Here is a 21,820-nt window from a genome sequence, read left to right as displayed (position 1 = left end):
GAGGAACGGGATGGTTCCGAGAGATGGGGGAGATATGGGCATTTGTAGTTTTAGAGTAGACGGGGATGGGATGGGATGGACTCTGATCTACAAGGAGCCCATTGATTCGGTCCCATTCTTAAACTAGAACCGGACGATGGGCCCTCGAGAGGAAGAAGAAGAAATCCCTACTACCTATCACAGACTACAGCTCACGGTAAAGTTCTTCTCCATCAGAGGGAAGGGGTACCTACATTTCATTACATGAAAATAGCACTCCCAGTAAAGGTACATGGAAGAGGCGGATACGAGTACCTTACTTAGTCTATCAGTCAAAGTTCCCCATGTATAATACAACCTTGTCAAGCTCGTACATATGGGGAGGAGGTACATTTGCGATGGAACCATGATACATGGAAAGCATCCATGATGGGGACACTACGTAAGTAACTAAAGAACGTAGCTAAACCCACTGCAGTAGAGCGACGGAAAGGATTGCTGTTGCAGGCTTTCTTTTCGTTTCTTTTCTTGATCTAAGTGCCGTACATCCTTATCCCGGAAGCCAACGTGGAACCACGGTTGCCAAGCAATGGGTTGAATCACAACGGCAGAAAAGAACCTTGGTCGGTTGCTGCACTGTAGAGAGAATAGAAATGGTGACGGAATTCATTCAGTCAACGTCAGTTTAGAAGCTTGCAATCCCCCAAATACCAAAGCCTAGGCCTTGCTCATGAGTAGCGTGCGGCCTAATTTAGTGCTCTAAAAACAAGGGTGGGATCGGGAAATGGGTGGGCTAAAGCTACAAGGGGAGGGGGTGTATCCAGCACCAGCTAAAAGAGGGAAAGAAAACACCAACCTTTGGAGCTCTAGCTTGGAGGGGTCATACATACCATCTTTGGGCAGCTTCCGTTGTATAGTTTTTGCATGCTGTATTTCTTTTCGCTTTTTATGCTGGTTCCCGATGGTGCAATATCTCCGTATAAGTTGTTTTAATATTCATTCAAGGGAAATGCACCTGCCAAAACTGGGTACTGGGCAGCACCTACCCTAGTTCTGTATAACCTTCGAGAACTCGATTAAGCAGTTACTGCCTTCCACTTGCCTATGATCATACTATGTTAATCAATAAAGATAACACAGACTCTGAAAGATATATTTATACAAATTGATCACAGCCTGATACTCTCCCTCATATGAAGACTCTTTTAGCCGCGGCATCATCACCACCATCGGCACCAGACAAGGAAACAACGGGTTAGACCGGTCACCAAGCTGCAAGGGAATGCAAATCGAAGGAAAATGTCGCACAGTCACAGTCACATTCAATCGAATGTCTCTGAGGTGGCTCCTCCACGTCCATGGCCACGGCGTACCTCGTGGACCCTCCTCGTGGGACCTCATCGACGCCGTGAAGTTCCGTAGCGCGAGGGTGAGGGAAAACTTCCAGTCCACCTACAAACGCACTGCACCATAATCCCCGAGTATCATCAACCATCATGCTGGTCTGCGGGCCCAGCAGTCAGCCTCCCAGCGCCAGCCAAACCCGTCGCAAGCACCGGCGTGGCTGACTTGGGACTCTTCAGGGATGCGTGGCGACTAGGCTAGGACCTTAGGACCGACATTCAACGATCAACAAGGAAACGATAGACATCAGATGGCAGAAAACCCAGAACTTGAACAAGCATAAACTCTTAACAGACTATCACCTTGACAAGAGTCGTTAAATCTGGTTAAAGTTTGAAAGGCGATGATCTTAGACATATACCCATCGTCTACCTACCTATATGGACGAATACGATACGACTTGGTATGTAATAAGGCGCTTTTCGTGCATGGCGATCCATGTGCGTTGACATCTTCAATTAAAAAGTGGGTGTTGTGTCGTGCAACCTGTCTGAGTTGGAAGCATACCAGGCTTGCTATGCACCACTTTCTTCATTACAGCAGCAAAATTGTCGACTACTTCTCGGTCCATCTGTGGTTTTACTTGAACGCTTCTTTTCGGTTAAGAGCATTGTATCTCCATTCCTCCCCAGTCTGGCTTGTGCAAAGCGGAGTGTTGATGGCCGGTCGGAGGAAGTGGAAGTTTTTCCCCTAATGTGATGCGGAGTTAACCAGGGATTCCCGGTAACGAAGCGCGGAATTAGACGAAAGTGATGCGATGCCGGTGGGAAAAAGATCAGATAAGATTGACATGAACAAAACGTCGAGAGGCGGTCTTGGCGAACTCCCTAGGCCTGGCCACTCCCGGGCAAGGGGTCACGGCAGAGAGTCTTAGTGCCGGAGGCACTCAGCATAGAGGAAGGAAATTCACCAAAATGGTCAAGTTACTGGTTGCTGCTGCAATGGGTCGATGTAGACCCTGAATACGCTACGTATTGCTCCATGGGATCGCGAACGTGGGAGTGGACGTGACATGGTGTGGCAAAGAGCCCGAACTCAGACGTTTTGGCCGATGACGGCTTTCTACAGCCCCCACCTACCTCCGGTTCCTGTTTGAAGCCTCACACCGGTCGATACGATACGACGCCAATCCCTGAGACAAGAACGAAGAAAATTCTGACACGCAAAGAGGGCGGCGAAGAACGGCTTTGACGGCATAAATGGACACCAAAAGGCCGATCACTCGCAGCATAATGTCGTTCGAGGGAAATGGGGGGCGAGTCCCACAGAGTGAGGGCTGGACTTGGTTTGTTGATTGGAGCGTTGACAATTGAAGCGGATTCTGAAGACTAATACACTCCAGTGTGGAGATGAGGGAATTATCTGATGATCTGATAAACCGGATCTGATAAGATCTAATTAGCCAAGTCACAGTAGCGCAGCACGCCAGCCTCAACTTGACTGGCTCCCGATCCCCAGGGGTCCGTCCTCTACTAGGCACTAGCCCTGGTTGCATGGATTAGGCCCCTTGCAAGAGGTCGGGTTCGATTGCTATGTTTTCACTCTTTGGGGCCAGGTACCGATCGAACCCAAACAACACGGGAGGTAGTCGCAGAGAGAAAATTTTTCTTCACTCGTGGATCGAAGGGGTCGTCCCTGCTGGGAAGATTTAGCCGATTACAGTACAAGCTAGGTGAGTTAGCGTTTCAGCCCCAATTCGCCGCTGATCGATAAGATATCCAGTTTGGACTTGCAGCTACGTTTGACGATCAATATTCGCCGGGCTAGCGGACAGCGGTTTCGCAAAAGCCGTTCCATTGATTGATTAGATTGTGAATCTCTGTCGAGACATTCTGAGACTGCATCAAGCGGGACGCAGCAGGGGTGTTTGCCCCTGGTCGATGCGTTCATTATGTTGCAATGGAAACACTATCGAGTTATGCATGAGACACGCATTCATGGGACGACAACTATGGAAATACCCGTGGCATGGCACGATGGGATCGGCGAAACCGTAAGATGTTTTCTGCGCCGTATGTAGCAGCGTATGTAGTATGTACATATCCCGAACCTGGTGTTTTTTGTTCTCTCATACAACTTCAGACCCTTGTCTTAGATGCATTACATTCCGCAATCTAGAACATCTGGATCTTACCAACGCTCCGGCAGTCGATAGTTGTTATTGGTTCATTCCACTGAAAGCAGCACCCAACTCGCCGGCGTTTATTCTTTTTTATCCCAAATGGGAAGACCCAACAGAAGAGTTCCCGTCAAGAACCCTTGGCAATGAGTCGATGCGAAGCCACAGACCACCATCAGGGACCAAATTCGTTTTAGGTTTTGTCGACATGCAGATGCAGCGGAGCGGTTACTTATGGTGGAAGGCAGAGATTTTACAGGTAGAAATAGGACGGATGGCTTACACCCCGAGGTCCAATGCAATGGGGTTTTCTTTAAAGATAATAAACTTACTTTGGATCTTCGAGCTATCAATCAAATTTAGGTGACTTTCTATAAATTAACTAGTGCGTAGGGCTTATACCCGTCGTAGGTACCTACGAGTAGGCATTACAGGCTCAACACCTAACTCTCTCAGGGTCGAAAGACATTCTGTGAGTTTTTCCTCTTCTTGCATGTTATTGAGAGGCCCTGGCCACCTGCCTATTATTGACAAGATCTTTTCATCGTTACAAAAGCAATCTTTATTATGTACATCTCGGAAAACTTTCGAAGAGGTGACGTGGGTCATGCATGTATTTGAACATGGATCAACTATTAGGTTATCTGATTAGATCAAGTCGAAGATCAGCATGTCGCCTGCTGCATGAATTCTGTGCTGTGACCAGTGCCTCATTCTAATAATTTTTCCTTTCGTTCTTTTCTTTTTTCTCACACCATCACACTCTTATCGACCCTCATTTAAATAACATTTACCAAGACATAGGAAATAAATCTGGGTTTCCAATTTAATCTCAAACTCTTTTCATCTCAGAGGTTTTGTGATCGCTAATAATTTCTGTTAGTGAGAATACTTAGGGTACCTTCCTGACCCTAGCAAGCAAGGTCGGCAATGAATAGATGCACTTTCCAAGGTCAGGTCCTCAACGTATGAAGAGGCAGCCCACACCTCCCTTCTGTTTCCCTACCTGCACCTTGCATCATCCAAGGCGAAAGCTACCTAGTAGGCAGCTAGGGCCTACTAATTCCCACCATCATCACTCCCGCTTCATCATTGCTTTTATCGTCTTATTCTGAACCCTGGATATTGCCTGTCACCTGTTTTTTTTTAGGCATCATCTACAGCTGCACACATGTGATGAGTCTACCATTGCTTCTAAGGCTAGCCGCTGACGCCGCTCAACTTTGCTGAACCGCCCACTAACGTCGTGGCCGTTGTCACATTAGCCACAAACCGACGGATCGTCTGCTACTATTCTGCTTCTACAATCGAGTGCAAAGCTCGCCTAGGTCCCACGTTACGGTGCCATTCACCACTCTGAACCGCATCGCCTCGGGCGTCCGAGACTGCACCGACCGAGTATGGGTCATTCTCAATCGATGAGCCAGGGGTTTGCCCTTGTCCTTGACAAACTCCTTGATCGCTCTGAGGCATCGTCACTTAGAAGATTGAGTAATGGCCTCAACCCTTTCCGTTGTCGGTTTGATATCTGCACCAATGTTATTTCCTGATCGACACACCACTTGTTCATTGAATGCATAGCACGGCTGTCTCGCGTCTTTCATTGATTGATATGCTTCATATCTTGTAGAACAGGTAAGTCAGCGAGCGTCCAATCGTCTCGACTAGTCCTCAGATTGTTCAATGCACATTCGTGTTATACACAAAAGTCCTGTGTTGAGCCTTTCCCTCTTGCTTTTTTCTGCGTTGCGTTGACAACGGTTCTGCTCTGCCGAGGATCTCGCATTCACCTATAATGTTTTCATGATGGTTTCTTACTTAATTGCATCCCGCTCATTTTCCCTCCCCGCCTCACACTACTATCCACTTTTGGCGTCTATTTTATAACTCAGTTCGCTCTGGCTTTCTGCCTCAGCGTTCTGGTTCCATAACGACATATACTCGCCGGAACATCGGCAAGGTTGTTTCGGGTGATGGTCCGTGTCTGATACAGGATAGCATCGGACTTATTCCAATTTGTGCCCTCGCTCTTCTGTTACGAACGCATGCCGGTCGGATGAAAAACCCCTATGGATGTTACAGGCAAAATCATTTGTCAGAATGTGGCTCCCTTCATCTCGGGGCGACCCGTTGAGGATCCTTCGCCTGCATGGACCAGAAACGACGAGGTTATCAAACACAAAGTTCATCAAGTGCTGAGACTTGAGTTGACTACAACGGGCAACTGCAATAGCTTGGCCTGCAACTAGTGTTGTATTCGTCTACACACATGATATCAGCCTTCAAACCTACAATTCTCTTTGCCTCGATTGCCGCCATAAGCCTTTTTACCCAACGACTTACCAGGTATCCTGTGTCGAAGTGCAAAATTGGACCAGCCTTTCCCTTGTCGGGGTTGGTTCCGATCTAAGGCCCAGTGTGATCAACCGAGCTACCAAATACGGAATCACGAATTTCATAAGCCCAACCATTATTTGCGACCCAGCAGATGACGGGAGTCATTCTTCGCGGTTTGGTCTGTACTCTTTTGTTTCGGATATGAGGTAGACTTGAAGTAGCTGATGAAGCCAACGTTCGAGTAAGCTCGTCACATTCGACGATTAAGTACGTCAACCAAGTCGTGACGCAATCCACCGAGCGTTTTTCCTGCTCATTTGGCACCAAAGATCTATCGCCTTGTCAACGAAGGAACACTATCACGCGCACTTATGCCGTATCCTGGAACAATGCAGTGCTGTCCAATTTTAGCATAATACATAGTAAGCTCATTTTACTGTACTCCCGACGGCAAAGAGGTCCACCATACATGCATCCAAAACAGAGATCAAGGTATCTCGGCTCACACCACTTTAATTCAATCAGCCAAACGCAACGCTACATCAACGGCTTCACGTCAGGGTCTTTGCTTTTACCTCTCCTGGACCTGGTACATGCCTTGACTGCCCCTCCTTTCAACTTGTCATGGCTGCTAACCATGCACATGCAGAACACTATTATAGCCGGGTTTTGCTTGTACCTGCCACTCTCGCGGCTCGATGAGTAATTACTCGACGTTGACAGGCTGGATTATACTATCATCCACACGCCCCCTTCGATCAGGTCAACCGCATTGTATCACATCCCACGCCTCGAGTTTTTATTGAGCGAATCACCGTGACGCCGATTCTAACACGGCTTACGACCGTTTGTTTTGTCGCAATTCCAATTCGCGGCTTCCATGTTTTGTACCCCGGTTGACGCCCACTCATCCCGGGTCCTGGTTCCGCGTGGTCATTAAGTGACCGAAACAACCTGGTGTTAGTCCACCTTATTTTCTCTAATAGCAGCTGGCCTGTGATTCATGTACCGGGATGAGGCTTCTGGCTGACCGAAATATTCCCTAAAAGGGCCATACGTTCTGCTTCATGCACACACCTCCAACGTTACCGCTACCATCGCCAGTCTCGATTGTTACTGGTGTCATTTGTTGATCGAAGCCACCCTCCATCACCTCCATCATTACTAGCATCATTACCTTGAATGCCTAAAAGCGCCAACATTTTTAACTAACTTGTCTTTCAGTTTACCAACAAGCTGGGAGATTAACTGAAGCAACAATGGAGCTCACTGGGCTTTCGATCATTAATGCTCAAGCATCCAGGCAGCCTGGACCACATCTCTTACACCAACTGGTTAAGTCTCCTAGCCAACATGCTGCCTTGGACTACATGGGAAGCAGCCAGCGTGCTGATTTCACCTACCATCAGCTTCATGAAGCTGCAGCGTCCCTTGCCCATCGCATCGCCAAAGCCTTGGGCAATACCCAGGGCCAGTTTGTTGTTCCTGTCCTCGTCCATCAATCTCCTCCACTCTATATATCCCTTCTAGCCATATTGAAGGCTGGAGGGGCCTTCTGTCCTCTGAACGTTGATGCACCACCGGAACGGGTAAAATTCATTCTTGGCGATGTAGCGGCAACAGTGGTGCTTGTGTCAAAAGAGCTTGTCTCTGCTATACCCGACGGCATCAGTGCAACTGTAATCATTGTTGATGAGGAAGAAGAGGAAAGTAATACTTTTCAAAGCCTGTCGACTGAAGTCACTTCTCGAGTTCCCAAACCGGAAGACCTGGCCTATGTCATGTATACTTCCGGATCAACAGGAACGCCTAAAGGTGTGGGAATTTCCCATGATGCTGTAACGCAAGCTCTTATTGCACACGACAGACACATTCCATCATTCTCACGTTTTCTACAATTCGCAGCACCAACATTTGATGTTTCTGTTTTTGAAATATTCTTCCCCCTTTTCCGAGGAGCAACTTTAGTCAGTGTGCGAAGAATCGAGATGTTGGACGATCTTCCTGGGGTATTGCGTGCTATGGAGGTAGACGCCTGTGAGCTCACACCAACAGTCGCTGGAAGTCTGTTGCGGACAAGAGCGAATGCACCGAACCTCAAGGTGTTGTTAACCATCGGTGAAATGCTGAATGCACCAGTTGTCGAAGAATTTGGAGGCGATGAAAACAGAGCAAGCATGCTTTGGGCAATGTACGGTCCGACTGAGGCAACTATTCATTGGTAAGTTGAATCATTCTGGTCAAAGTTCAAGGCTAACATGTTCAAAGCACACTTCAAGCAGACTTTTCTTCTGATTCTTCAACGGGAAACATTGGTGTACCGTTAGACACAGTCTCATGTTTTATTATTGAAATTCCCGATTCAGATAGCGAGCAATCTGAAATAAGAATTCTTCCCCAGGGAGATATTGGAGAGCTAGCTGTGGGTGGTCACCAACTAGCGACTGGGTATATCAACCGGCCCGAACAGACAAATTCGGTTTTTGTTGATTCGCCATTTGGTCGCATTTATCGTACAGGCGACAAAGCCCGGCTACTTCCAAATGGAAAGTTGGAATGCTTCGGTCGCTTATCGGATGGGCAAGTGAAGCTACGAGGACAACGCTTGGAGCTAGGCGAAGTGGAACAAGCTGTTCTTCGAACATCAGGATGCCATAGCGCTGTAGCAGCAGTGGTGAGATCTATCCTGGTGGTGTTTTGCGCTGTGGATTCAGGTGTCACAGAAGATGCTATTCTGAAGCACTGCGGAGATTGGCTGCCGCAGTACATGGTTCCCGGAGAAGTAATTTTGATGTCTGAATTTCCTCGCCTACCTAGCGGCAAAGTCGACAGGAAGAGGCTCAAGTCAGAGTACGAGGAACGCAAAGAAGCCATGTCAGAAGATATTGCAGACTCTGAACCTGTGGATGATTTCGAGTCAGAGCTTCTAGCAGTCGTGTCTCGTGTCATGAATTTCAAAGTCAACAAGTCCACGCCCCTTTCTGCTATCGGGATGGATTCTCTCAACGCAATCAAGCTTGCCTCTGGCCTTCGGAATGCAGGATATGGCATTGATACAACTGTTCTTCTCACAACGAAAACTGTATTCGACATTGTCTTTGCTGCACGGAGGCAGACACAAAATCAAACTATCAGCTCCCTGCCAGCCTCTACAAACCTGTCTCTGGACTTCAGCCAAGTTTTGCAGCAGAACACTACACTGGCTGACATGGATGGCTTGGTCGAAGAAATAATCCCGTGTACTCCGTTGCAAGCGGCTATGCTGGCTGAGACGTCTCGCAACCCAACTGCTTACTGCAATCAGATCGAGCTCACTATTCCCCTCACTTATTCTGCCCACCAAATATCTGGATCTTTCATACAACTGTCGCAGAAGAACGCAATTTTACGTTCGGGGTTTGCGATTGCTGACGGAAGATTTGTCACACTTGTTTGCAAAGAACTCCGACCCAATCAAATCAAAGTCGTTGACCAGATTCATGGTGGCTTTTCTCTTTCATCACCCGAAGAGTTTTGCTCCCCTATGAGACTCCATATTCAACGAGATCCCAGGAATGAAAAATCCCATGTCCTTTTGCAGATGCATCACTCACTATATGATGGCTGGTCCATGGATATTCTGCTTTCTGATTGGTCTAAGCTGCTTTTGCAAGAACCAGTATCGGAGCATTCATCGTTTCGCGAAGTTGTCAATTTTTACCAACAGCAAACCAGTGATGATGCACGAATGTTTTGGACTGAAAATCTCGCTGGATGGAAGCAAATGCCGTTGCCAAAGTTGCGCGATAAGATTGTTCACTCGAGTGAGGTCCTATCATTCCGAAGGCCAATGTTACTTTCTCATGGAAGAGTTACTACTGAAGCCCAGAAAAATGGCTATAGCCCCCAGGTTTTGTTCCAGGCATCGCTAGCTTTGCTGTGGTCCAGTATCACTGGATCACGAGATATTACCATTGGTTCAGTGGCATCTGGAAGAACTATCCCAGTGATAGACATTGAGCAGATCATTGGACCTTGTATTGCTGCACTGCCCGTCAGGGTAGACTTCGACAAGATTTCTGTCAGTCTGGACTTACTCAATAGCCTACAATCTAGCAACAGAAAGATCATGCAATACTGCACAGTCTCTCTGTCAGAGGTCAAGAAGTTAGTTGGGTTACAACCTGGAGAGAGCTTGTACGACGTACTCTTTGTGTACCAGGAGTCACTCGCTAGCTCGGAGCGAAAAGACTGCACGATAAAAGAAGCCGCTCATCTTGACCGCTTGGAAACGCCCATATTGTTCGAAGTTGAGCCAACAGAAGATGGATTTGTGTTACAAGTTACATATCATGAAGCGATCGTACCACCAGCAACAGTTCAGCACATGGCTGATCAATTTGAGGCGTTGGCCCATTCCATGTTGGAAAGGCCTACTAAAGAGATCAAGCATGCCTTGATGGACACAAAATGCACTCCTTCCATTGACAACATTAATGCATCTTCTCCTCAACGAATCCCTGACTTGGCGCAACTTTTCGAGGATGTAGTTCGTCAATGTCCCGAAGAATCTGCCCTACTCTTTTCCTCCTCTCTGGAAGTTGCGAGCCGTATCACTTGGTCATTCCGCGAGCTGAATGACTACGCGAACCAGATTGCGCATTACTTGAGAAGCTTTGATATCGGAGTCGGTCAGGTGGTGGCTGTGGTCATGGAAAAATCACCAACTCTATATGCATCAATTTTGGCCATCGTCAAGTGCGGGTGTGGATATCTGCCAATTCTCCCTTCAACACCTGTTGCCCGTACTCGCGAGATCCTATCACAGGCCGAGATCAAGTTCTGTTTGGTTGACGGTGCTTCATGCGACCAATTGCCGTCTATGCCTGGGTTGTCAAAGATTACTGTTGAGGCCAAGTTGCTCGGCGAATTCTCCACAGTCAACTTGGACAATGAAGTTGATGGATCTCGACTTGCGTACGTGATTTATACGTCAGGTACTACAGGAACTCCAAAAGGCGTCGCCGTTCAGCAACAGAGCATTGTCGCGAACATTGAGCATCTCGAGGCGACATACCCGAAACCCTCCGGCTCACAAGGTCGGCTTCTTCAAGCATGTTCTCAAGCATTTGATGTATCGGCTTTCGAAATATTCTATACTTGGTGCGCCGGTATGTGTTTATGCGCAGGCACCAATGACACAATTCTAGAGGACATTGAACGTTCGATACGCGACCTTGAAATCACGCACCTGAGCATGACACCAACTGTGGCTGCCCTCGTCAATCCTTCAAGAGTCCCGAGTGTGCAATTCCTTGTCACTGCCGGTGAGCCCATGACACAGGCCGTACACAACAAATGGTGCCACCAGCTGTGGCAGGGCTATGGGCCTTCTGAAACCACGAATATCTGTACAGTTAAGAAAATGGCGGCAGATGACTATATTGAGCATTTGGGGCATGTGTTCCCTAACACCTCTGTTGTAGTCCTATACCCAGAGACCCTTGACGCCGTGCCCCTCAACTGGGTGGGGGAGTTCTGTTTTGGCGGTGCGCAGGTCGCTCAAGGCTATCTTAACATGCCAGAGCTCACAACGCAGAAGTTTATCCAACATCCCCGATATGGAAGGCTTTACCGATCCGGAGATATGGGCCGCATGCTTCCCGATGGATCTTTGGTGATTCTAGGTCGTATCGATGATCAAGTGAAGTTGAGAGGCCAGAGGATCGAGATCGGCGAGATCAACAGCACAGTCACTATGGCTGGATTTGCAACCTCAGCTGCTACTGTTTTAGTGCAACACGAGGGAAGCTCCACCAAACAATTGGCCCTCTTCTTTGTTCCTCAGCTTGGACCTACTGAGTTTCGTGCGCTGGAGATTGACTATGAAACCCAACAGTCTCTGGCCGCGCATATGAGCTCACGCTTACCTGGATACATGGTGCCATCTTACCTTATACCGATATCTTCTATGCCAATGACATCGAGCGGAAAGGTAGACAAGCGTCGGCTGCACGCTTGTTTTGACAAACTGGACCGGCACTATCTTGAAAAGGTGTCGAGATTGTCTGGAGAAACCCCAGCCGAGGGTGAATGGAGCCAGATGGACTTGATTATCTCGGAAGCCATCAAAGAATCCGTGGCAGCACCCGTGGGTGACTTCGGTCGATGGTCACCTTTTACCGTCCTCGGGGTAGATTCCATCTCTGCGATTGACCTTGCTCGTGTTCTAAGCTCGAAATTGGCTGCCCGAGTTGCCGTGTCTGATATTCTGCGCAATCCTACAACCGCCCAACTGGCGAGGTATCTGGAAGGGAAGGCTTCATACAGAGAGACGGCATTCGTGGGCACACAAAGGGAGTTCTTCCCCGCTGCCTTCACCACCGAAATCAAGGAACTCTTCGTCAGAGAGTCAAAGATTATCAAAGATGTCTTGCCTTGCACACCCTTACAAGAAGCAATGCTTTCTCGAGGACAAAGAGGCTACTATAACAAAGTTCTCTTGCGTTTGAAGGCGAAATCCGAGGCAATCCGATCATACTGGAAAGCGATGTCAAAGAGACACGATATCCTCCGGACCTGTTTCGCTACGACGACAGACTCTAAGCATGCTATTGCTCAGGTTGTCCTGGAAGATTGGGAAATTCCCTGGAGGACATTCGACATTAGCGAACCATCCTTCGATGGAGCGATCGAAGAACATTTGAAGTCTTTGCCAGATCCAGTTGACTCCAGAACCCCGCCTGTGTCTCTAGCGCTTCTTAGATATAGAGGTTCTGAGTTCCTTTCATTCATCTGCCACCATGCCCTTTATGATGGTGTGGCGATGGAGCGACTTCTGAAAGAAGTGGAAGCGCTGGCTGGTGGCGAGGATCTACCACCCCCAGTGTCTTACAAGGAGTTTCTGGGGATTTCGACCAATCTACCTAACGATACCGAGGAGTTTTGGCAGCAGCACCTTCGAGGTTACAAGGCATTGTCGATATTCACACAGTCAAATTCGAGCAATATTGATCAGAGCACTTGCACCACATCCATGGATATGCCCCTTGCCGACCTACAGGGACGTCTCCGTGACTTTGGTGCAACTCTTCTCTCAGTCTGTCAAGCAAGCTGGGCCACTGTTCTTGCTATGGCATACCGGCAATCAGATGTGTGCTTTGGAAATGTCATGAGCGGTCGAACGCTGGACATGGATGGCCTGGAAAGGCTTGTGGCGCCCTGTTTCAATACTATCCCTATTCGAGTTGACTTGCCGACAACATCAAGCAACATCAACATGGTCAAACACTTGCAAAAGCTAAACACGGAGCTACTAACATACCAATTCACTCCATTACGTCTCATACAGCGCAGCATCAACCGTACTGGTAAACACATCTTTGATACCCTACTGCTGCTTCAGAAGCCGCTGCAAGACATCGACCAAACTGTTTGGATACTCGAAGGAGATTCTGGAGACATGGACATCCCTTTAGTGTGTGAGGTAGTTCCTTGTCCGGGGCTGAACTCACTAGTCATCAATCTTCATCGGGACATGAGTATTGTAACCGAAGAAGTTGCCTCAGCCATGGCCGATACCTTTAAGGTAATACTCAAGGCTATTTTGATGGCTCCTCATTCGACCCCAATGACTGTAGAAGAACTTCCTGACAGCTTGCGCTCCATACTACAACAGCTTGAACCCCAGTATGAAAAGAAATATAACACGGGGGGAAAGCCTGATGAGGAGGAGGAAGAATGGAGCGAAGTTGAGCTGGAGGTCCGACAAGTTCTGGTCAAACTCTCAGGAGTGAACGACCAGAAAATTAAGCGCCGCACAACCATCTTCCAGCTGGGTCTGGACAGTATCAATGCAGTTCAAGTGGCTTCAATTCTCCGTCAGCGCGGATTCCTCATTTCAGCGTCTGATGTGATTGAATGCCCGAGTTGCTCCAAGATCGCTGCTAAGCTCCTGGAAAACCGTTCAAGAACGGAGAGCGAGGATTTGAGAAGATATGACATTGATCTATTCTCACATCAAGTCTACTCAGAGGTCGTCGGCCAGTTACCCCAGGCAGCGACTATTGAAGCAGTCCTTCCTTGCACACCTTTACAGTCCGCCATGTTGGCCTCTTTCATACAGTCCGGGGGTGAAGACTATCTCAATGCAATGGAGTACGTTGTCACAGACGAGATCCCGCTAGAAAGTCTCGAAAAGGCTTGGCAGTCGCTCCACGAGAGACATCCCATGCTGAGAACTGGTTTTGTACCTGTCCAACACCCTGATGCCTCATTCGCTATGGTTAGATATGCACCAGGTTCGATGAAAACGCCCTTGAGTATTACAGAACCTGAGAGCGATGAGGTATCAGACTTGTTGCATCTTAAAGGCAAAAAGAGTGAAAGCGTTCTTACTGCGTTGTATCACCCCCCTTGGACAGTGGTTCTTGTCCAGACCCCTCAACAAACCTTGATGAAATTTGTCGTCCACCATGCACTTTATGATGCACCTGGACTTCAAATGATGCTTGCTGATCTTTCTCGACTTGTCAAGAGCGAGCAGCTACCGCCACTGTCAAGGATTGAGCCAGCAGTGTCTGCTATTCTAAGTAACTCAGTGGACGAGCAAGGGTTGGACAGGGCCTTTTGGGAGGCCAAGGCAAGCAGCACTGTTGTCAATAAGTTCCCATTGATGACCCCGCTGCGAGTCGAAGATCGATGTATGCTGGCTGACACGACTGTTGCAACCCTGCCGTTCACTAAACTCAAGCAAGCTACTCAAGCTTCAAATGTAACTATCCAATCAGTTATCCAAGCGGCTTGGACCCGAGTACTAGCCTCTTATCTGGGTGAGAACTCGGTAGTTTTCGGTGTTGCGCTGTCTGGACGAACTACAGATGAGACAAGAGATGCCGCGTTTCCATGTCTCAATATCGTTCCTGTTGTGGCTAGCAATGTTACATCTAATGCCGAGCTGGTCAGCTACATGATGGAATACAATCAGCACCTTCACAAACATCAATTTTCACCACTTGGAAAAGTTCAGAGATGGCTGGGGCACCCAGCTGGCCCTGTTTTCGATACTCTGATTGCTTATCAAAAAATGCCAGACGCTAGATCTTCCTCTTTACCGTGGAAGGTAGTTAAGGATGAGGCAAGAGTCGAATATTCAGTCTCGTTGGAGATTGAGCCTACAGAGAATGACAATGTTCATCTGTGTATAACATACTACAGCGACGTACTTCCTCGCGAGCAGGCACAGCTCCTGATGAAACAATTCGACTCTTCACTGAACCACATCGCCTGCAACTATCTCGGTGCTGAGGACGAGACTTTTCATATTTCCCCAGGCTTGTACTCTGTTTTGCCTCCCTTACACCCGGTGCTTGATGCCCCTGTCGAATTCTTGCACCAATTCGTGGAGCTAGGAGCTGTTGTCCACCCAAACAAACTTGCTCTTGAATTCGTTTCGGCTTTTGATGGGGACACATGCCTCAAGGAACAATGGGACTACCGCCAGCTCAACATTATGGGGAACAAGGTGGCTAACATGCTTCATGAAAAGCTTACCCCTGGCAGTATCGTTGCAATCCACTTCGACAAATGCCCCGAGGCGTACTTTTCCATCCTGGGCATTCTCAAAGCTGGCTGCTCTTTTGTTGCTCTTGATCCTTCTGCACCAAGAGCTCGAAAACAGTTTATTGTTGAAGATTCAAAGGCGCCTTGCCTTCTTACACGGAGTTTGGAAGATCTGGATTTTGAAGTCGAAATTGCTGTTTTGGAAGTAGAGGTCGAGTCTTTGAGTATACTACAAGAGGAGCAACTTGTCTTCCAACCAGTTATCTCCCCATCAGACACCTGTTATTGTCTTTATACATCTGGGACTACAGGGACGCCAAAAGGTTGTGAGATCACCCATGACAATGCTGTTCAAGCAATGATGGCCTTCCAAGAGCTTTTTAGGGGCCATTGGGATGCTGAGTCACGCTGGCTTCAATTCGCAGCCTTGCACTTCGATGTTTCTGTCCTCGAGCAGTATTGGAGCTGGTCTGTAGGCATGGCTGTTGTTGCTGCTCCAAAAGATCTCATTCTAGACGACTTGACGGCATCCATCAACAGGCTTGGAATTACGCATATTGATTTAACACCAAGTCTGGCACGGCTGACACACCCTGACGAGATCCCTAGCCTCTGTCGTGGTGTCTTTATCACTGGTGGCGAACAGCTCAAGCAGGAGATTCTTGATGTTTGGGGACCGAAAGCTGTTATCTACAATGCCTATGGTCCAACAGAGGCCACTATCGGTGTTACCATGTTTCAGCGTGTGCCCGTCAGTGGCCGACCCAGTAACATTGGAAAACAATTCCCCAACGTTGGCTCATTCGTATTCAAACAAAACACAAATACACCTGTTTTACGTGGTGGTGTTGGTGAGCTTTGTGTGTCAGGCAGACTAGTCGGAAAAGGTTACCTCAATCGCCCCCAACTCACAGAGGAACGGTTTCCCACACTAGAGGAGTTTGGTGAACGAGTTTACAGAACTGGAGACCTTGTACGGGTGCTGCATGATGGCTGCTTCGACTTCCTGGGCCGGGCTGACGACCAAGTTAAGCTGCGAGGCCAACGGCTCGAAATTGCAGAGATCAATCATATCATCCGCTCCGACGTTACTGAGATTCACGACGCTGCAACGATCGTGGCTCGACATGGAGCTAGTGGAAAGGACGTCTTGGTATCATTCATTGTTTGCAAACACTCTATCGCAGGGCCTCTTAGAGTTATGTCAGACGAAGAGGGCCTAGCTACCAAAGCAAAGGAAGCCTGCCGTGCCAAGCTGCCGGGATATATGGTGCCGACGTATATTCTCTCTCTTCCATATATCCCGCTTTCCTCCAACAACAAGGCCGAGATAAAGGACTTGAAGAAGCTCTTCAGTGAACTCGCGCCCGAAAAGCTCATGGAGTTTTCCCATGCCACAACAGCTCCCGTTTCTCAAGGAGCCCAGAACCTTCTCTCTTTGATATACGACGCTGTGGCGCAATTCAGTAACATCAACAAAGATGATCTTTCATCAACAACAAGTATATTTGACGTTGGCGTGGACTCAATCACTGCACTCAGACTGGCCTCGCTCCTCAAATCGTTTGGCCTTCATGCAGTGTCACCAGCCATATTGCTCAAAAATCCTGTCATTGGCGACCTCGCAAATTGTCTTGCCAAGGCCGCTTCAACTCAACGACAAAAGCTCGCTAGAGAAACCAAACAGTCCATCCAAGCGTACGCACACCGGCATCGTGGCTTAGTTTGCAACAGTCTTAATCTTGGACTAGCGGATATAGAATATATTACACCATGCTCACCGTTACAACAAGGAATCATTTCGCGGTCCCTTACAAGCAAAGAACCTGGGGCTTACTTTAATACTTTCCGGTTCAAACCCCGTCAGGCGACGACTGCAACAAAGCTTGAACAGGCATGGAAGGATTTGGTGTTATCTGAGAGCATCCTGAGGACTGTTTTCGTACCTTCCACAGATGGCTTCTTACAAGTTGCTTTGCGAAACCCTCTCTTTCCCTGGGTATCTACTGCCTTTGACTCAGATAAATTGGCCGAAGACTACCTTGCGGAGCAAAAGGAGAATTGGATACAACAGAACAAATCTTCGATCACGCAGCCTTTGTTGTTGACATATGTCGAAACACCCACATCAAGATTGTTCACTGTCCACATCTTCCACGCACTGTATGACGGAAACAGCTTCGATCTCATGATGGAGAGAGTGGCTGCAAATTACGCAGATTCTGCTGTTACCAAAGCGCCCTCTTTCCTTGAAGCTCTCACTTCGGGCCCTTTGACAAGGCACGACAGTTGTAAGAGTTTCTGGGAGAAGCATTTGGAAGGTTGGGTCTCCTCTCCAATTACAGCAGATGAGAGCAGTGCCCAAGACTCAGTCTTTGTTGCTGAGCGTGAGATACTTATCTCGAACTTCGAGGAGATTAGATCTTCGCACAACGTCACACTTCAGGCTGTGGTAATGGCACTTTGGACTTCTGTCCTGCAGAACCTCGCTCAAAGCCAAATAACTATTGGCGTGGTTGTATCTGGAAGAGCAATTGATCTCCCAGGCGTCGAAAACACAATTGGCCCTCTCTTTAATACTGTGCCTTTCTTCCGCCAAGCTGTTCAACACGAAGATTGGAAATCGCTAGTCCGACGATGCCATGAGTTCAACGCTTCAGTTCTCGACTTCCAACACGTTCCTTTGAAGAGTATTCAAAAGTGGTGCTCTCATAGCAGGGCTCTGTTCGATACCCTCTTCACTTACCAAATTGAGCAGGCCACAACTGTTGAAAACGAGCTGCCTTTTGAGATTGAGAATAGTGAAGTAACTCCTGACTACCCTCTTGCTCTCGAGGCTGTCTATACACAGACGGGCAAACTCCGGTTTACAATTGTTGCCCAGGGGCATGTGCTCTCCCAATCAACCTTGGACAACCTCCTTAACGAGATCGAGCGTTTTGCAGAACTAGCAGCAAAGTCACCACAGAGTGAGGTGCCTGTTCCACAATTCAAAATCCCCCTCGCCGACAGCTTTCACGGTGGAGCTGTGGAAAAAGATAGTCAGGGCAACTTCGAATGGACGTCGGAAGCTCAAGAGATCCAAAACGAAATCTCTCTACTGGCCGGCATTAACCCCGCAGACATTGCGCAAGACGCCTCCATCCTGGAGCTCGGCCTTGACAGCATTGATGTGATAAAACTTGCAGCCAAGCTCAAAAGAAAGAGCATCAATCTAGCCCCTTCACAAATCATGCGTCAGCAGACAATCGCCAAGATGATCACTGAGCTGGCAAGCCTCACCGCTAATTCTTTATACCCCCCTACAGACAACTTCTTGTCGCATGTTGGAGACAGGCTGCGCGAACATCTTGAGGCTTCGGGGATGGATATGAACAATGTGGAGTCCGTGTTACCTCCCACGCATCTCCAAGAATCAATGGTAGTTGGAATGATCCATTCTGACTTTGAGTCCTATTTCAACCACGATGTTCTACGGGTGTCCGACCATGTTGATACTACACAGCTCATCCAAGCTTGGAGGCACCTCATACACCAAACACCAATTTTGAGGACAGGCTTTTATCAAGTGGATAGTCAGGACATTGACATGACATTTTGCCAAGTGGTGTCAAAATCCCTTGATATCGATTTTGAGGCAACGAGAATTGAAGACCTCAGCGAGTTGCAGCTGATTACCGATGCTGCCAAATCCGTGGCTAAGAGTGGACAAGGACAAAAGCAGCTTTTTCAGTTAAAGCTGGTGATCCTAGGCCAAGAAAGATACATGGTCATTTCCATTGCTCATGCTCTCTACGATGGATGGTCTTTGAGTTTGCTCTTCCAAGATCTCCAGGCACTGTTGGAGGAAAGATCAATCACTCGGCCTCCAGTAGAACCATTCATCTCAAGAGTAATGGATTCCACAACGCGCAGGGCTGAGGATTTTTGGATACAGTATTTACAAGATGCTCCATCGTCAACCATTCCCACAAAAGCCTCGCTTCCTGTAGTTGAGAACAAGGTTCAGCGGTTTGAGTCGGTATCAAACGTCAGTCTATTGGAGATAGAAGAAGCCTGCAAAAGGCTGTCCGTCAGCTTACAGGTACTCTGTCAAGCCTGTTGGGCGGTCACTCTGGCGCGCCAGATCCAAAGCATAGACGTGACGTTCGGTACCGTCTTATCGGGGAGGGACTTTGATGGAGCCGAAGGTCTGGTATTCCCAACAATGAACACAGTTGCATTGCGTTGTATACTGCACGGCTCAGCAGCTGAGTTCCTGCGTTATCTGGAAGAAAACATGGCTGATATTCGGGACTTCCAACATTATCCTCTCCGCAAAGCTCAATCGGCTGTAAAGGTTGACGGACAAGACTTGTTCAATACCTTATTCATACTTCAAAGGTCACCGGTATTTAGTGACACGGCAGATCGTCCTCTATTCACCTCGGTTGAAGCGTCGTCGTCCACCGAGTATCCTCTCTGCGTGGAAGCTGAAGCTGTCTCAGACTCTCTAGTGTGGAGACTCGCATTGCAGCCCCAGTGTAGTTGGAATGGAGATCCTCAGAGTCTGCTCGAGACGCTAGATAGTGTCATGGGCTTTCTGTTGAAGTCGAACGACCCTGGAATTCTGTCTTTCAGCGAACGGGGCGTGTCTATTTGTGGCACGCCTCCAGTGGCACTATCGGAGAGCATAATCCACGAAGATGCTTCCAGTAGCTATTCATCAAGAGATGAGAAGGCTGAGTGGAACCAAAATGAATTAGGAATTCGAGAGGTTCTCCATCTAGTCTCGAGTGTGCCTATTTCCTCCATCAAGCTTTCCGACAATCTGTATCACCTCGGACTGGACTCAATCAGTGCCATCAAGGTGTCGTCTCTTCTACGAAAGGCGGGCATAGATCTCCGGCCACAGGATCTCATCAAATCCTCAAGCATCTCAGAAATGGCCCGGAAGGCCGACAACAAGCACAACAAGCTTTCGCGAACTCTTGAAACTGCTAAAGAATGGGTTCCTCCCGTTGACATTGATGTAAGCAAGCTTCTTGCCGACAATGGCCTTGAGAACGGCAATGCAGACGTTCTGCCTGCATTGCCGATGCAAATTTACATGTTGACTGCATGGGAAAATTCCGATGGATCCGTATTCTTCCCTGAGTTTCCATGTCGGATCAAAACCTCAGCTAGCCTGGGAGAAATTGATCAAGCTTGGGGTAAGCTTGTATCCGAGACACCACTTCTACGAACCTGTTTTGCTTCCACACAGTCTCCAACCATGCCTTTCGTACAAATCATTCTTAAGGAACTTGATATTCCGCTTTCAAGTTCGCAATCGAAAGAATGCTCAGACTGTTGTATCCGGCCATTGGTCGAGGCGAATATTGAACAGGAGGACAAAGACATATGGCTTTTACGACTCAGACTACACCATGCCCTATATGACGGAGTCAGTCTTCCAGCACTATTAAAGCGTTTCTCTGAGTTACTGAGTGGCGCTGGCACTATAGAAAATAAGGGCCTCTTCCAGTGGAAGCAATTTGCTATACGCCACACTGCGAATGAAGCTCGTATTGCAAGACGAGAATTCTGGACAACTTATCTTAAGGGCTCATCTCCCAGTCCTGCCATAGTCAACTCGGAAGCAGATGTCAAGATGCGAACTTCGCATTTGAACCAGTCGGCGATCTCAGACATCAGTCCCATCCAGGTCCTTGCTACCCAGTCTGGCGTTTCCTTCCAGTCTTTGTTTCTCTCGGCTTACGCTAGAGCACTTGCCAAACAGAACAATGTCTCTGATATTGTGTTTGGTGTGTATCTCGCCAATCGAGCTGCTGATGAGAACCTCCCTCAAACCTACCCCACCTTGAACCTTGTTCCTCTAAGGGTCAACTTGCCTGTCAATCGACCTCTGGCAGCTGTTGCCGCCGACGTTCAAAGGGATATCCACCTGATCACATCCGACGGTCGGGCAGAGGTTGGTCTTTGGGAGATTACGCAGTGGACAGGAATCGGAATAACCTCATTCGTGAATTTCCTAACCCTCCCCGGCGATGCTGATCCAACTGAGAACTCCATCATGGTAGTACCCGAGAACACAGATATCGCTGCCAAGGACAGCGTACCTGATCGTTCCTGGATATCCTCCCATGAAAACATTGTCAAGAACGATATTCCGGTAAGTCGTGTTGTCTTTGTACCAAACTAGCTTTATGAACTAACATGGGATGCCATAGATGGCTATCGATATTGAAGCGTCGATCGATGGCAATAATCTAGCCATTGGCATTTTTGGCTCCTTGCAACAGATCTCTCCTGAAGAGGCCTTGACCTTAGTTGCCAGCATCACAGAAATCTTGGACGGGGACATTTAGATATTATAGAGGAAAGAGATGCACATTCTTTTCATACTTGGCGTTTAGGGTCGTAGACTAGGTTTAATGTTTTTGTAGATGGTAGACACAA

The 21,820-nt window shown here is 48.1% G+C and overlaps 1 protein-coding gene across 1 annotated transcript; it reads left to right on the top strand.

Annotated features, from left to right (window-relative positions):
- Positions 1–7,098: 7,098 nt before the first annotated feature.
- Positions 7,099–21,729, top strand: FSST1_010987 (uncharacterized protein; the record flags this gene model as incomplete). Its single annotated transcript, XM_083234075.1, has 3 exons — positions 7,099–8,060; positions 8,108–21,533; positions 21,592–21,729. The coding sequence occupies 3 exons, from the start codon at positions 7,099–7,101 to the stop codon at positions 21,727–21,729; spliced, it is 14,526 nt and encodes a 4,841-aa protein (XP_083080683.1).
- Between the last annotated feature and the right edge of the window lie 91 nt (positions 21,730–21,820).

Source organism: Fusarium sambucinum, chromosome III (genome assembly GCF_050947815.1).
Source record: "Fusarium sambucinum isolate potato_lamoka chromosome III, whole genome shotgun sequence".
Classification (NCBI taxonomy): Eukaryota; Fungi; Ascomycota; class Sordariomycetes; order Hypocreales; family Nectriaceae; genus Fusarium; species Fusarium sambucinum.
Note: the sequence above shows the minus strand (reverse complement) of the source record. Positions and strands in the feature narration are given on the sequence as shown.